The sequence below is a fragment of the Podarcis cretensis genome, assembly GCF_951804945.1.
Source record: "Podarcis cretensis genome assembly, chromosome: 9".
In the NCBI taxonomy this organism is placed as follows: Eukaryota; Metazoa; Chordata; class Lepidosauria; order Squamata; family Lacertidae; genus Podarcis; species Podarcis cretensis.
In genome coordinates, this window is record NC_137178.1 from 21307683 (window position 1) to 21325671 (window position 17989).

At 42.9% G+C, this 17989-nt stretch overlaps 1 protein-coding gene across 3 annotated transcripts in view; it reads right to left on the reverse strand.

The window, feature by feature from the left end:
- TSPAN5 (tetraspanin 5) overlaps positions 1 to 17989 on the reverse strand; it is a 96463-nt gene that overhangs the window by 19554 nt on the left and 58920 nt on the right. For all 3 annotated transcript variants that reach the window (XR_013842477.1, XM_079991193.1, XM_079991192.1), the window contains exons 2-7: positions 15017 to 15067; positions 5289 to 5435; positions 2709 to 2879; positions 1245 to 1370; positions 573 to 620; positions 329 to 445 (exon numbers count right to left, since the gene is read on the reverse strand). Coding sequence is in view for 2 of the 3 variants with exons in the window: in XM_079991193.1 (XP_079847319.1) it covers positions 329 to 445; positions 573 to 620; positions 1245 to 1370; positions 2709 to 2879; positions 5289 to 5435; positions 15017 to 15067 (660 nt within the window). In the remaining variant the exon portion in view is untranslated. The remainder of the gene's footprint in view (positions 1 to 328; positions 446 to 572; positions 621 to 1244; positions 1371 to 2708; positions 2880 to 5288; positions 5436 to 15016; positions 15068 to 17989) is intronic.

The window sequence follows — 17989 nt, forward strand, 5'->3', positions numbered from 1 at the left end:
CTTCCAGAACATTCCAAATGCACAGCACTACAGGGGCTTCTCATGGCTACAGAAGCCAGAAGATCCACAAGATGGGAAACAAGTTGGTGTCCACGACTAATTCCAGTCATGTTTAGGTTACCTGCCAGAGGGACAACCCTTGGCTTTTACAAGAAGCAAGTAGGAATCACTTCCTCCTATTTCTCATCAAGCGTGCAACGTGGATTAACCACGTGGGACTGAAAGCTATGAGATGAAGGACATCAAGGTTGTCGTGAGGAAGAGAACCACATATACTATCTTGAGCTCCTTTGAGGAAAGGCAGAACACGAATGCAATCAATCAATACCTGCAGTAATGCAATCCCAATGAATATGCCAGCCACTATAGTGAGGTTCTCTTGCAGCCATTTCTCAAACTGGGGGACGCAACCTTTCGTGTAGATAACAATCTGCTGGTCAACTTCCTGGAGGGAACGGCAAATGGAAAAAAAAACACACAAATCAAACCATGCAACCCTTCCCTTTGGATTCCACCTTCTTTCCCATCCTCTCTCACAGAAGTTACACCAAGTGAAATGGGCAGGGACTTACTGGTTTTTGCCTGGCATCGTAGCCGCACTGAGTATTGATGACATCTTCCTAAAAATGAGAAAACACAAAAAGGCACTGGTAAATTTCTCCCTTCATCCTGCCAAATGTCCATGGTCTGAAAGCAGGTATAGGGAATCTGCAGTCCTCCGCAGCAGACTCTCATCAGCCCCCAACTAGCAAGGCCAATAACCAGGGACGATAGATGATGTATCTTAAATAGTACATCCCATCTCTCTTATTTGCAGATTAGAGTCCTAATCTTAATACAAAGCTAGCTGCATCTTAGCAGGGCTTAATTATGGACACCCAAGCATGCCAAGTTAACAAGTTTGTGGCTCTATAATTAGCACTGGCATCACCTCTTCCCCCCACTGTCTTTATTACTCATCTAATACAATTAGACAACTAGTTTGGTGACTGGCTGCAGCCCATTATAGATGCTTGCAGGTAGCCTGGCAATAGTCACCTCAAGAAGGTGAAAGGTGTATTGACAGGCATAGGATATCCTGACTCTGCAAAGCTTTTGTGCATGCTTTGAGCTGGCAGCAAGACATAGGTCCATTAAAGAGGACCAGCACACATTCACACAGAGTTCTTTTAGCATAAAAGGCAGCCTCCCGTTTGCATGCCGAAGCTTTCCCCAGGGAACGGCAGCACTGCCAACTGACTTACAGCAGGATCCTTAGTGCAGCAGGAAAAGGGCACCCCGCAGCGCTCTCGGCTAGCATTGGTGTCTGTGCAGTTGAAATAAATGTTGAGGTTCCAGTCATCTGCTCCAAAGGCTCCGCAGCACTGCCACTGGAGGAAAGCCAACAGTTATTACAGGCGGAATCACCACTACTGCTAGATCTCTCTGCCGTTTTACTGGAGAAGGAGAAAATGTATTACCAGAGGGTTGAGACACAAGCCAAGAACCACCAGTGGATTTGCAAGCTACTGTTCTGGGTAACAGCATGTCAAGCTTTTTCTGTGTTGAAAAAACACGCAGAAGTATTGGGTGCCTGTTATCGTGCATGTATAACTTCATTCCTCACAAATCCCCAAAACTCATTGAAGAAATTGTATGTGCAGCAACAGACCGGACAGACAGGGCAATCTTACTTAAAACCACAGTTTTCGGTGGTTTAAGATGATGCAGAGGAAATCAACATGGGAAGCTGGCACACAGAGTCAGCTGGCCACATGGAGAAGCAAATTGTTTGATGCAACCCACAGTGGTGAATTTATATGCACTGGGCATATGAAATCAAAGCCTATGCACTGGCTTCTTCCCATCTTTACTATATACGCTGCTGATGTTCATGATGTACAAATAGAAAGCTAGACTCTACGGAGCCTTCAGGGGGGAAACTATTTCACTTTACCCGTCTTGAACAGGATGTTTTGGACTGCACATTACAGGGTTTCATTTTGGCTTGCTTTCCTCACAACTGCAGCAATAGGCTTTCTAACCTTGCCCATGGACAAAAAAATATTCTACGTCCAAAAGCATAGCAACAATCTACCGTTTCTCATTCTGCCATGAAAATGGGGAAAACATTAAGTCACCTGAAAGAAGCATGGTCAAGAATAGTAGTACATTGCCATAAAGACTAAGATTGTATCCAACTAAGTAGTCTCTTTTATGCAAAGACCACAATGGAAATTCCCTCCTTCTCCTCCCTCTGCACACCTCACAAATTTGTTCTACAGACTCCCCCCACCAACCCTCCAGAGCAGATTTAGGTGGGCACACTTGAGGAGGAGAGGGAGCCGAAATTCCATCATGCAAGCAGAAATCCTTGCACAAGAGGGAGAACTTGTCTGGATGCAATACAAAGCATTTCCTAATAAAGTTAATTACTCTATTGCTTAGTTGCAATCATAAGCGCATTACTCACAGGGAACAAGCTTCGCATTGTTCCATAAAACGTTTTGCTTGCTTGGCTCCTTTCAGAAATAAAGAGCTGAGAAATGAAAATGGAAACAGGGATGGAGGAAGGTACACTCCCTTCAAAATCAGGGACTGGGGACATGTGGCCTTCCAACTCCCAACAGTCCCAGCCAACATGGCCAATGATCAAGAATGACGGGAGCTGCAGCTCAGCAACCTCTGGAGGACATCGCCCCTCCCATAAAGCAAGCAAAAGCACTTACATATTCTTGTGTAAAATCTATGAGGTTTTGCAAATCAATGTCATCTCTGTATGCTCGGATGTTGTTGTTGATAAAGAAGTACAGCTGGTCCTTGATCCAGTCTTTGAAAACAAACGCCAGAACACCAGCCGTAAGTTCCAGGAAGAAAATGATTCCTAGGAATACTGAAAACTGCAAAGATGAAGAAGAGGAGTAATTTTAGTAAAGTCATTTTTTAAAGGCCTTCGATTATTTGGCTTCCGCGACATCTTTAAGACACGGCACCGTGCCAAATGAGCACTTTGAGAGCAGAGCACCGCAGCTGCCCTGCTGCTAAGCAACATCATGTGTGCTGATCGTGTCAGACGCGGAATCACCACTCACTGGGTTGGGGGCCACTGTTCTGAGATCAGGCTTCAGACCAAGTTAGGAGAGCTGTGTGCAGTTGGTTGTGCAATTCAGCTTCCCAATGAATCATAGGGTGATATCTCATATTAGTCATTCTCTTGAGTAGGCCCACTGAAATGAATAGACTTCAAGTCCACTAATTTTAAAGGGGGTAGTGGCGTAGTGCAGGGAGGGGGTCAAAGAGGCAGTGGCCCTAGGTGCAAAATTCTATGGGGGGGCGCAGCCAGGCACCCCCCACGACAGGCTTCCTCAGTGTGGCTGAGCTCCTGTGACCTTCTGGAGCCATGGGGAGGCAAGCCGCGCCAGGGCTGGGCCTTCACACATGGATCAACCTACAGAGTCCAGATCTGAGTTTACTCAGAGGAAAAAGGCACCTAGAAACCAAATCCCACAAAGGAGTCAATCCCACCTCAAATGAGTCAAGTCCTCTTAATTAAGTTCACCTTTCTGAGCCATACAATGGTTATGCTGTCGCTTAACTGACAGAGGCCATACGCCTCTGAATAATAATATCAGTTGCTGTGCGGAGAGAGCTGTCGTGCTCAGGTTCTGCTTTCAAGCTTTCCGTGGGCCTCTGGCCTGATCCAGCAGCACTCTTGCGGTGTTCTGGATTTAAAGCCCAACATTTCCAACAAGCCTTCCCAAGGAAACAACAAACTAGCGTGCAAATCTACTCTCACTGCATAGGAGATATACAGTATTCTTGGAAGTTTTATGGCTTGTGAGAACTGTAATCTGGCAAGGGGGTTAGAAATTCTATAACCACCCACAGCTCCCTTATAGAATTACAGTTCCCAGGATTCCACAGAGAGAAGGAATGAGTATTAAGCATGTTTAAATATTCACTGGAAATAGGCCCATAGGAATTGGGCAGTCAACGGAAACATATGCGCAAACACACAATTAGGTTGAGGAGGTAGAAAGGAGCTAAATGACTTCATAGGTTTGATTCTATAACTGTGGATTACATGGGACAATTTCCAATCACTAATATAGAGGATTCTGCCTTAGAGCAGGGGCGTAATCTTCCTTTCCCTTTTCAGCCTGTGAGAAGCAAAAATACTCTCAACACTGTCAACAATTGGCACAACATATTTGGGCTTATTAAAGACACTGGCTATGTTCCTACATCATTGCAAGCCATAGTTACTGACCTATGACCATTTATTGGAATCAATAAACCATTGCAAGCTGTAAGGGAACAACAATGATTTAAGCTATGATTTAAGCCTGATTAGTTCGTTACTCATTAGCTTGTTGATGAGTAACGAACACTTATCCCAAGTTTGGACATAACTGGAAGCCAAGCTTAATTGCCGTTGCCTCGTTTGCTTCCCTAGCCTGAGACACAAGAGGCGACAAGTGAGGGCAATCGGGTAGTGTACACTAACGCACTGCTTAGTTCCCTATAAACCGTGATATGCCGGCAACTGAATGCAGCCAAAAATATAAAACAATTTACTCTTATAAAATACTTTACTCATATAGAAAAATTAGAAAGGGTTTTTTTTTATTAAAAATGTTTGAAAGGAAGGAAAAGGTAAAGTCCTAGTGCCTATTATTATTATTATTATTATTATTATTATTATTAATTACATTTGTATACCGCTCTTCATCTGAAGATCTCAGGGCAGTTCATAGCAAAAAAAGACAAGGTAGAAAGACAAAGTACATAATGGAAACAAAAACAAAACAATAACACCCCCACCCCCACACAAATACATTTTAAAGGCTATATAGGATGTTAATCAGCCCAATGCATGGTTGAAATGTTTTATACACACACACACACACACACACACCCCAACAACCAACAACCAACAACAAACAAACAAACAAACAAACATACAAAATTATACACAACAACAATATCAAATCCAGATTCTCCTAAACCTATGACTTCCCTCCCCCGCTGGTTCCTTAAATTGCCTTATCAATTGCATGTCATTTCTATGAGAAACCAAGCCTTTAGTGTCATTGACCCGGTATTGTGGAATATTCCGCCAACAAAGATTCAGCAAGTACCTTCTGTTTGAACTTTTAAATGCCTGCTGAAAACGTTTCTATTCCATCAGACTGATGAGGGTAATTAAGAGGATTGTGTGTAAATAAAATCAGCATCAAAACACAGCTTTCCATGAAATTGGTCCTTCAAGCAGGAAATGGCTACAGCCAGCTGCACAGGCTACTTACAAACTTGAGAAGGAAGGTGTTCTCTCGCAGGGCTCCAATGCATCCTGCAAACCCCAAAATGAACATCACTCCTCCTACCACGAGGAAGAGCCAAACTGGATCGAAACCTCCCAAGTCGGTGATGGAGGAGATGTTGGACAGCACTCCCTGGGAAGGTTAGAGAGAAGGTAAGAGAAAGAAAGCACACCAACAGGTGTCAGATGCATCTGGTTTATACAGTGCCTAAGCGGTAGCTTTTTGACTTGTCCTTCTGACAGTAAGAGAAACCAAAACGGACACTAACACTTTACATTTATTTCCAGGAGAGATTGATACTGTTTGTGCAAAAGTGATGCTTCCTGTCAGTTCTTTGTTTGCACTCAAATGCCACCGCACAAATGCCGTCAAGCGCACAGTTGCATCCTGTGTGAGGGAGTGACAGGACATGTCACTCAGTGCATCATGTCTGTAGAGAACAGGTTTGCCAAGATGTTAGAGAAGCATTTAAGGGGAAGGAGAGAGACCGGTGAACTGATAAGTTTGAAGTGCACAGGACTAGGGCTGTTGAACCCATTAAGGCATTTTGTTGATCAATCATTTGCCCCCTCAGTCCATTCATTAGTTATATTTTAGCAAGTCCAAACATGTTGCGAACCCTGTGTGAAGCTGCCTTTTCTGAAATATTGAGCGAAGTGTAAAACAGTTTACAGACTTAACAAGCAAGCTAATGCAGAGCCAGTTTGTCCATAGCTACACCAGCCTTTCTCAACCTGGTGCCCTCCAGATGTTGACTGAACTGCAGCTCCCAGCATCCCTGACCATTGGTCATGCTGGCTGGGGCTGATAGAAATCTACTAACTTCGTCTGGAATGCCCCATTTTTCAATGAATCTGTCTATAACCCTGTTTCAAAGACATCTAAGTGGGAGGCCATCACCACAACTAGTGGTAAGGACCAAGGAACACATCCTTGCTCCTCCACTCACACAATGGTAACTGCACAATGCCTGTACAGACCTCCTGAATAACTTAATGCTGTATTAATTTATTTAAACAACAACAGAGGGGCGCCAGAGCCCAGTTTCTTAATCCTAAATTCATGGGTATAAACTACAGCAGAAGGAAGGCAATCTACACATGCTCATTATTCCAGTTCAATACTGGTGGTGGTTAACTCCTGGAAAAATGTGTTTTCAGCTTTGAGAAGCGAGAGCTGGAGAAGGGCTGGGAAGGGAATGGTGGGCTGTCCATTTGCTACAGTTTCCTGTTTAGAGAGCAGCAATTAAAAAATAATAATCTTTAACTATTCTGCTATTGTGCCTGTCAAGCACAATACGAAACTCCAAGTTTGAACTATCCTTGGAAAAAACAACAAAATTTATTATTATTATTAAGTTTGAACCATCTTAGCTGCAGGGCACACCTTCAAGCAACCAAGGTTCTATTTTGACAGGACGTTGTATAATAAAAATACTGGCGTTCCTTTAAGGTGAATAAAGCAAAGGAAAGCAATATATTTTTAAAACAAAAGCAAATGTTTGCATTGCACTGTGTGCAGAACTACAGTGTTTGCATAAGTGTGTATAGCAAGTGGGAGCAAAGCACTGGAGTTATGTATTAATCACCCCCACCCCAAATTATCCTTGCATGCTAAGCTATAGCCTAGGGATATTGGTGCTTCCCAAAAGATGGGAGAGGCAGAACAGAGTTTCCTGGCTAATCTCCAGCTCAGCTGTTCACTGAGCTCCTTCACCCTCTTAATAAGGCTGCAAAAGGACAAAACTCCAGGGGAGATATTTGACCTACATCTGCACTCCTGAAACAGTCTCGGTCCAGATTTGCTACAGGAGGTAAAAAAAATAAAGGGGAGGAAGGAGAGAAGAACCCCAGGAAGTGAAGAAGCAAGCCAAATAAACTGACTTAGAGCTTCTTGTTTACACTCGGAGCCTTCCTTTTCAAGCCACTGTGATGTGGTCATTATCTGAATGATGAGAGCTTAACATATATCCAGACTCATATTTAAAAACAGCAAGAGGGGGGAATTCTGTATGTGGGAGCCAAAGGCAGGAGACATATTGCAATAACTATTTGGGTCAGGGGGGAGAGAATGAGTGGGGGTTTGAACAAAGGTTCTTGGTAAAGTTTATTCTAATTCGATCACAAAGTTGTAGAGCTGGAAGGGACCCTGAGGATCATCTAGCCCAACCCCCTGCAATGCAGCTGTCCCATCTGGGATCAAACCCGCAACCTTGGCATTACCAGCACCATGTTCTAACCGACTAAGCATTCAGGGTAAAAGCTGCATTTGCACCAAAAGTCAGCCCTAACCAATTACCTGGGCACCCTCAGAATTAAGAGTCCAAGATCCGGTAAGTATTCCCACCAGTTTGGTTTCTTTCCCCTTGGGAGACAGGGGAGATAACAAATGAGTCTCAGCATTCATTTCATTTCAGCATTCATTTCAGTGGGAACATTATCCACTTTGGTAGTTATGTGCTTATATGAGCTTTCATGCCATATAAGCTCTGGAGCAGACTATCCAGTTTTTAATAATAATAATAATAATAATAATAATAATAATGACCTGGTAGGAAGCACCACAAAGGACCCATGGGCAGGATCAGGCTCATAATGCAAAATCAGAAGGATAAACACCCACCATCCATTATTCAATGGTCTGAGGTCTGTGCTGCCCTTTCTACATTGCAATGTACATCTTATAATCATCAATCTCATTTGGATGTCTATTTGGACACATGGACTTCCTATATCAATACAAATGTTGAAATTAGGATTGATTACTATTCTTATTGAGGGACGCAGGTGGCGCTGTGGTCTAAACCACAGAGCCTAGGGCTTGCTGATCAGAAAGTCTGCGGTTCGAATCCCCGCAATGGGGTGAGCTCCTGTTGCTCAGTCCCTGCTCTTGTCCACCTAGCAGTTCGAAAGAACATCAAAGTGCAAGTAGATAAATAGGTGCTGCTCCAGCAGGAAGATAAATGGTGTTTCCGTGCACTGCTCTGGCTCGCCGGAAGCAGCTTAGTCATGCTGGCCACATGACCCGGAAGCTGTGCGCCGGCTCCCTCGGTCTGCAACTGGACCTGACGGTCAGGGGTCCCTTTACTTTATTATTCTTATTGCCAATGAGATCTACTTGTCAGTGGAATGGTGGGAGGCACCAGCTGGGGAAGCCCCCAAGGGACAAAGGCTCAGAGCCCAGAGATTGGTGCTGGAGAGACAGTGGGTGGTCAGAGGGAGAAGAGGGAGACGTTGTTAGACTCCAACTCCCATCAGTCCCAGCCAGCACAGCTGATGGCCTGCTGATGGCACCACATTGGCTATCCCTATTCTAGGGAGCTCCTTCTTGTGTTCGGTCCCCGCAGATACCAAAGAAGGCTTCTCTCTCTTGCATTAAAATTAGTTCTGCAACTGAAGACATCTCCCTCTCCCCAAGAGACAAGAGAAATGTGTGCAGACGAATTCAGCAACCCTTTTATGGAGAGAATGGCTGAATGTTGTTAGGAACTGAAGCGCCGAGGCCTGTGAAGCAGAGCGTAAGGGCTATCCGTACATTCCCCAATGCGCTTTCCCTTGCTCTTGTCACCGACGGGCTACCAAATCTTTTCTCCCCACCATTTTTACTGCAATCAAGGGAAGTTCCAGGGTGAGTCCGAAGTGAAAAAGAATGTTCTTTTAAAAAAAAAATGAATAAAAATAAAACCGGAAAGAAGGGAGCATTGGCAGTCTCCAGAAGACAGCCAGAAATCTAGTTTGGTGGAATGGTGGTTTTCTTCCTTCTGAATAGCAGGTAGCCTTTTCCCATGCATCTGTAGGGCCAGTGAACCCTAACTAATAAATATATGCATAGCCTGAAAAGAAATCAAAGTACGATGACATGTTGGTTTTTAATGGGCCTGGGCTTTCCTCGCTCTCCCTTCTTTGACACTCACAATGCAACATTTCACCCTGCTCCTAACCAATGTAGCTATTGGAGGGGTAGCAAAACAGGGCAACAGAAGTTATTTAAAGGGCCCTATTCATTGGTTCGTATTAATGCTCCTTCCCACCCCCTTTCAAAAAACAAAGAACCACTCCTGCATCTCATGGGAGGTGCACAGGTTTTGTCTGAAGGTCTGAGAAACGCATGTCACGGCAGCCCTTTGCCCAACCATCACACTCAACATGGTGGGGAACTCTAACAAGATCTTTTGAACAAGATCTTAAAACTCAGGCAGATTCATGTGGAAGGTGGCAGCCTCTTCAGGTATCCAGGCCCTGAGCTGTTTGGGCCTTTAAGAAGGTAAGAAGCAGTACGCTGAACTATAGCTGGAAACATGCTGCCAAGCTAATGCAGTTGGTTCATGATTTCGTTGGCCCCAGTTAGAAAATATAGCTGCCATGCCTTATACTTACTGAGGTTCCCAAGTACTGTACTCTCCCAACAACAGACCCATATACAAAACATTATAGTAATCCAAAACACAGGGTTATCATATAGCTGAGGCTAGACTGGTGCACCAAAAGATGCTGGTGAAAGGTGTTTTGGAAGCCACTTGGGCTTTCTTAAGGTAAGACCGGATCCAACTGCAGTTCCAAGCTGCAAACCTAATCCTTTAGGGGAGCGTGAAACCATATCCAGAAGAAACTGGATATCAGATGAACCACCCACCAACATACTCCATCGTATCTGGATTATCCATGGTGCACCATTCTAATAGGTCCTTCACACCTGTAGAAGGAAGGAGCCTCTATCAGACTACACCTAGTCAGAAAATTGCCACACTATGACAATCACTATCCCGCTGTCCTGTGGCAAAGACCAGGATCAGAGTGGAACCTGCCACATGAACAGGGCTAATGAACAGCTCAATAGAGAGAATGCTGGGATTGGGGACCTATGTTTAAACCCTGCTCACAGCCAGCATATAGGTTAGCATAGCTGGGCATCTTCCAAGGGTCCACATGCCAACAGGGGACCCACTGACAAAAACCACCTGGACCTGATGCACTGAGGGGGTAATCTCACTGAGGAAAAGGGACTCTCTAAAACCTGGAGCCAGCATTGCCCCAGCTCATCCATGAAATGTACAGGACGGCCTTGGGCAATACACAGTGTCATAATCTTTCACCTACCTCAAAGATATGTTAAAAAAATAACAGTCCTGAACTGCTAGGAACTTTATACTGTATAGCACATACATACCAGTGGCATAACATAAAAGGAAAGAAAATGCGATCTACACACAATAAACTTGCTCAGGGACGGGAACGAACTTCCCTTATGATGTGTCTTTTATTGAATGAGTTGCCATGCATCCATCATTCAAGTCAACATATTTGCAAGAGTTCTTGTGCCTTGAGATCCTGGTGTGAGTGCTATAACCACTGTCAAAGAACAGCTAGATGGGGGGAGGGGGGAATATAGCCACCCTAGGGATCCATTGCATTCCGTTTGTCCACAAAAGACATCATCTATTCTGGCTCCTATACTTGTTTCTGGTCAATCACACCGTTAACATTAGATCCCAGGGAAGACAATGATCTGTACTCACTTTCAAGTTGATGAAAGCTCCCTTTCCTGATGGCATTCTGTGCTCTCTAACAAAAATTGTCAAGTTACATCCGGTTAGTTGGCCAAGAGGGCTCCAATTTCAGCTTGGCCCTTCCCAGCTGGCACATCTGCTATAGCCCTTGCAAGCCTTGCCTACTCAAGGGTAACTCCTGTTCAAAGCAGCAGCAGTGGGGAATATGTTGTATGCAGGGCCTACAGTAGATTCGCCAGCTTGCCGGAGGCTGGAACCAATTATTCTTGAGTAAGCAACTCACAAGTAAACCTGCTCCTAGGTGGTCTGCTGCTGGGTCCTTGCAGTTTCAAACTGCAAATTGGCAAGGGGCTGGGGGAAGATATGAACAGGAACACAGAGGAATCGCTTGCCCTGCTTTCCAGAAAGCAACAGGAAAAGCTTATTCTACATGCAAAAGCCAAGCACAGTGCAGAACATTTATTAACAGTGTGCAGAACTGCACATATAGTAAAGGAGGGTTTTTTAAAAAAATAAAATGTATTTCCTTTGACACTATTTTTAACAGAGATAAATACAAGGCAATCTAATTGCTGCAATATTGCTACCGTTTAAGAATAAAATCAATGGGCATAGTATTATGGAGAAATCTTAAGGTACGGGCTTCCATTGCTAAATATTAAGTCCGGGAGCTGCTCTGTTATTGACTATTTTCACTCAATGAGGTAGAAAAGGAGAAAAAAATCCAAAACCATGCCTAGAGCTCTGAGAAAAATTGAAAATGAAAAAGGCAATGTAAATTGCTGGAGAAAGAGGCCTGACTGGTCCATTGTGCCTTCTGGGTTCCTCGCCTCCATGTTCCTCCGCACAGATCCCCTTTTCAGGTTCACAATTTAGAATGCTAATTCTTCAGTTTTCCCCTTTAGGGCCAAGTAACCGGCTGTCAAACTGCAGCTTTTTAGCTGCCTGACAAGCAAGTTCCATCGCTCTCCCTAACGGCTGCAAGAAAAGTCACAAGATCACACACACACACCATGATTTTGTATGGGTACACGTTTGTTTCGCTCAACTCTCTTTCACCCCAGCTAAACAGCTTATGATGGGCTGCCTGAGGTTAAGTCCAGCAAAACAATCCTAACAAGCTGTTTATTTTATTTTACTTTTTTGCACCTAGCTTCCCATGTTGATTTTTTTTTACAACAAATAACTTAATGCTCAAAACTCTAATTTTGAGTGGTCAGGACAAGAGAGAGAAGCCTCCCTTTCTAAGCCATTAAAATTAATTGGATTGCATTTCCATCAGGATGCTTGTTTGCAGTTTAGCCTGGAACAGAGATTAAAGGTATCTTTATAAGTGTCAGCCCCCTCCGCCCCGGCCCCCCAAAAGACAGCATGTCTGCAACCACATTCTTAAATAAAGGAAAAACAGTGGAGTAAAATGGCAATAAAGTTCAAACTTATTTTGATGTTAAGAAAGCTTTGAGAGTTTTTTTGAGGGGAACTACTTCAAAATAAGGGACGCAGGTGGCGCTGTGGGTTAAAGCCTCAGCGCCTAGGACTTGCCGATCGAAAGGTCGGCAGTTTGAATCCCTGCGGCGGGGTGCGCTCCCGCTGCTCGGTCCCAGCGCCTGCCAACCTAGCAGTTCGAAAGCACCTCCGGGTGCAAGTAGATAAATAGGGACCGCTTACCAGCGGGAAGGTAAACAGCGTTTCCGTGTGCGGCTCTGGCTCGCCAGAGCAGCGATGTCACGCTGGCCACGTGACCCGGAAGTGTCTCCGGACAGCGCTGGCCCCTGGCCTCTTGAGTGAGATGGGCGCACAACCCCAAAGTCTGTCAAGACTGGCCCGTATTTCCCCCCTTCAACATCATTAAAATCGCCACTCAGTTCTTCTTAGGGTGTAGAATATGCAGCTGTCTTAAGGACTTCAATTGAGATCAAGCTTTCTGTACTGCAGCTTCTTCATAATTACAATCAGCAAGCAAACACAGAGCAAAAATAAGGGAAAATCCAATATCCTGCTTTCAAAAACAGGTGTCCAACAGGTTGCAGTGGCTGGGTTGTTAGTTGGCCTGTTTACAACCAGCAATCAACAGTTCAACAACAATGAGGCTGAGCTGTAGCTCTCCAGATGTTGTGGACTCCAACTCTCATCAACCCTAGCAAGCATGGCCAATAGTCATAGATGACGGCAGTTGTAGTCTAGCAAGTATCTGGAGGGTCACAGGTTCCCCATCCCTGAAATGCAGAATCTGTTTTTGTTCGCATGCAGTGCACAACATAATGCCTTTAAACAGCAGGAAAAGTGAGAATAGCTTTAATTTACCAGGCTTATTGCATAAATACAGCTGGGTAGCACGCAAGACTCTTAGAAATATAGACTGATCAGTCACTGAAAGCCACGTTTATTACACCTTTTGAAGAGTCTACCGCAGATGAACTCCTCATCACATGGTAAAACAATATTTGTGGACTGAATCAATTCAGACTGCAGGTGGAAGACTATATTGCTGAATATTCCACCATAAAATGCCTCTCCTTGCACACAGAAATATAGAGCTTCAAGGAGAATGCTGGCATACGACCTTATTTCCAATATCTAGTGTGCCACCTTGGCCCAGAAACATCACAGATTTTATTTTTTCCAATATTTTTCCTAGGGCTGACAACCAAATTACAGAAACCTGGGTAAATCAACAGTGTTTTAATTAAGTACATTTGCATACAATAAAAATAACATGCTACTTTTTGGATGACACAGCAGCAGACGTTGTCCCCTTCGGTCTTTTCACAGCAAGAAATGCCTCTTCCAAGATGGTGCTGGCCATTTTTACAAGTTAACAAAAAATGTGTTGCTCAATTACCTGGGGATTGCCCTATAGTAAATTAATCTAACAAATCAAGTTACAGGCTTTTTACTCACTAGAGCAAGTCTACGGAGTCTCTTTGGAAGTGTCTTGAATTGTAATATAAGGCAAACCTAATAAGATCTAGTAAGATAAACAAGCGGGAGAACATTTCAACCTTCCTAGAACACACTGTAACTGACCTTAAGGTGGCCATTCTGGAAGAAAGTAGCTTCAAAGGAAGACTACAACGTGAAACAGCTGAATAATAGCTCACCAAGAAGTTCAGTGCCATCACTTGTAGGTCAAAGCAGGGCAAAGGACTTTTAATCACACTGTGTGCATTAATTAGCTGGCCAGGGTATTTGTGCTTTTGTTATTTTCTTGTGAATGGTTCTCTGCTGCCATACAGGTGTTAACACAGTTATTGCAGCAATTATCACCAATGTGCTGTTCTAAAAGGTTACCTACAGTAGACCTGCAACTTAAGTGGGGTTACGTTCCAGGGATAGTGCATAAAGCCTAAACTGTGGCTAGTCAAAACACACTGGGTGCAATGGGGGATGGGCTTGCCAATTCTCCCCCCCCCCCCCCCCCGGATGGCCACCAGTTTTTTATTTTTCATTTTAATTTTTGCCAAGCACGTTAAGCTGAATGTGCATGAGTTAAATGTGTGTAAGTTACGGGTCAACTGTATATGCTAAACAGAAACACCTCTAAGCTCTATCACTGGCTGCTTTTTTCATTGCCATTCAGCTTCCATACCTTACCATTTTCTCCTTCTTGGTCTTAAGCCAGCCTTCACCAACGTGATACCTGGTCTGGAAGCCATCAGGCTAGAAAAGGCTACTTTAAGATGTCACAGGACTTTTTGCTTTTGCTAATAGGATCTGGGTATTTTAGTTCTTCTTATGATCCTTTATACCCCCCAAATACCTGTTATAGAGGCACTGGCAGAAACAGAATTGCCTTCTTTGCCTAGTGATGAACATTTCAATGAGACAGTTCAAGAAAATTCCAAACCACGGTTTCTCATGATGTGTGAACCAGCCTTATCTGCAGTTCTATTTTTCTAGAAAAAGAGGAGCCGGAACTCACTATGAACACCTCCCTTGTTCTCTTATAATGACAATGGCACCCACCTGAAAAAAGCCCTGCTTATCTGACTGGTGGCGCTTACGGGTGGCCACTGAACTAGGATGCGAAAATATGGTTGTGACTAGTTGTGGACCATAGTTCAATGTGCGTGCTCCTTAATCTCTATTGCTATTGCTAGACAAGATGGCAACACTTCCTTCCAAGCAAGGTGACAGCACATTCAACATTGGGGTTGGAGGAGATTTAGCTTTAAATTGGTTCAACAATTTGTTATGTAATACTTACTTTTTCATTCCATGCCCAAAGTCCAATTCCAAGAAATGCTATGCCCAGAAACTGAAAAAGGAAATATATATACATGTAAGTAAGAGCATTTCAAGAGGTTGCTTTGAATTATGACTTGACCACATCAGTTGACCATATTTGGCGTACATTACTGAAGCATCACTCTATATTACATAGCTGCATAGCTCCAAATTTGAAAACCAACCCTGCCTCCAGCCAGATGTATGAAAGACTTGATTGAAAACTTGTGGGCTATTTGGGCAGAAATCAGCAGCATAAAAAATCCAAAAAAGGTTTCTAAATGGACAGATTATTTAAGATTAGATTAAAAACCCTGCTCAGCCTTGAAAAAGTAACAATGATTTCTTTTTTACTGCTATTTTTCAACATCCAAATCTAAGAATGATAGTCTTGGGCAGAATAGCTCCTGCAAATGGGAAAACATCAATGCAAACTTATTGAAAACTGGAGATTTTGGAGCTAGCAAATCAAACTCACCTTGATAAACAGATAAAATTAATGGTGTGTTGAGTTGCAAGAGTTTACCCATTTGCTGTAGCTCCATCCACAGTAGATCACAAACAACTGTGTGGTTAAAAAGAACCCTTTCTGCAGACTGCAGTGTTTGCCTAACAAGGCTGGATTAGGCCGCCAAGTGGCCGAAGAATCCTAGGGTGAAGTTGAACTGACTAAATAACTTTTGCGAAACAGCCTACGCAACAGTTCACTTCTAGTTAAATATCCCGCACAGAGGTGAAGCCCCTGGTATTTATATTATGTGGACGTGTTTAATGGTGGGTTAATCCCACTTAATTCCAACTTCAATTATTATCTTTTCTTCTCCTCTCTCTTTTCTTAATGTTTGCTTGAAAATATTCTAGCTTCCCCTGGCTTTGTGAGTCAGGACTACTTCCCCTCGGATATTTGGAAATTGCACTTGCAATTCTATTTGCAAATACATGGGGTTTGACCCATTTGTAGACCAATCAAAGGTATAGGGGTGAGACACCTTACAAAACCTAGATACTTTTGGAGGTGGTGGAGCAGTTGAACCTGTTAACTTCGGTATAACCTAGATTGAGGAGGAGAAGGTAGGGAAAGAAAGGAAAGAAGGAAGGAAGACTGTGAGCCCTTTAAGGGAGAGTTTTTGGTATAAAATACAGAATGCGAAATTCAGGACACAATGTGGGGAAAAGATGGGAAAAAGGCTGGGGGAACCCCAAATGAAAGGAAGCTATCCCGACAGAAAGAAATTAAAGACCTAGATATCCTTTGGCTAAAAATCAAGGAGGAGTTTAAACAAAATGAAACCCACATGGAAAACAAACTAGGAGAAATGCAAGAGTTGATAGATAGAAAGATAGAAGGAGCAGTAGGTGAACTCTCCATTAAAATTCAAGAACTGTCTGCCAAGTCAAAAATATATGAGGAAACCAATAAAAAAATTCAAAAAGAGATGAGAGAGCAGAAAAAAGAGACAGAAAAGATAAAGGAAGAAGTGAGAGTAGTGAATAAGATGCAGGAGCAAATATGGGATAATTTAGCGATGACAGAAATGCGACAGAAACATCACCACCTAAAATTCAGAGGAATAGGAGAGGAATATAAAGGGAATATAAAAGAGAAAGTGATTGAGGAGTTGGCCAAATGGCTGGAATTGAAAGAGGAAGAGGTGGCCAGTACGGTGGAAAATGCCTTTAGAATAAGAATGAGACCCCAACAAAACAGGTCAAAGAAACCTCTTGAGGACTGTCTAGTAATCTTAAACTCAATTGAGATGAAGAACTTAATATTAAAAACCAGCTATCATAAAAAATTAATAATTGAGGATAAACCAATTATTATCCTTAAAGTGATCCCAGTTAGACTTTTGCGTAAAAGGGAAAGATACGGACAGATAGCCGGTGCTCTGAAGAGAAATGGTATACTATATAGATGGGAGTTCCCTGAGAGGATCGCCTTCTTTTTCAAAGACAAAAGATTTAAACTAACAGATATCCAAGAGGTGGAAAAAATTTTGAGAAGATATGAGAAAGAGCTTGGTAAGGGGGAGGAGAGGATAAGAGACAGAGAGGGATCTAGAAACGAGAGAAAAAGAAAGAAAGATAAGAAAGGGAGACAGGAGGACGGAGAAATCGGAGAAGAAACAGAAGAGGAAGAGGGTGCGGTGGGAGGAGAAGAAGCAGAAGAGGAGGACTACACTAAGAACGGAAGCCCCAAAATATAAAGTTAAAAATTTTGATTGAATAAAGAGATTAAATCGCTAGGAATGTCTTTAAACTTTTTGACTTGGAATGTAAACGGTTTGAATGAAAAATCAAAAAGGAATAAACTAGAAAAAATTGTAAGGAATAAAAACTATGATGTGATTTGCTGGCAAGAAACACACGTTGCCAAAAAACACAAACATATATTGATAAATAAAAAGTTGGGAGTAGAATTTATTAATTCGGATGTAGAAAAAAAAAGAGGGCTAGTAATTTATGCTAAAGAGAAATGGGAACCAGTATTGATTTATAAAGACGCCGAAGGTAGAATTTTGGGAGTTCAAATTAACCATCAAGGGGGAAAATTTAATGTGGTAACGGTCTATGCACCCAATACAAAGAAAGCAGAATTCTTTAAAAAACTGGAGCAAATGTTACTAGAATTAGAAAATCACAAATTAATTCTGCTTGGAGACTTGAATGGAGTGCCATCGCCAGAATTAGACAGAAATGGGAAAAAGAGGAAATCAAACCAAGGGAAACTCCCTAAATCATTTAATAACCTTCAAGAAAATCTGGACATAAAAATCCAATAACGAAACAATTCACGTATTTCTCAGAACCACACCAAAGTTGGGGCAGAATCGATCAGATATGGGTTTCAAGTGAGTTATCAACAAGAATAATGAAATGTGAAATACAACCCAGAACCCTTTCTGACCACAACCCAATAGTGTTGGAAATAAAATGCAAATCATCAGGCCCA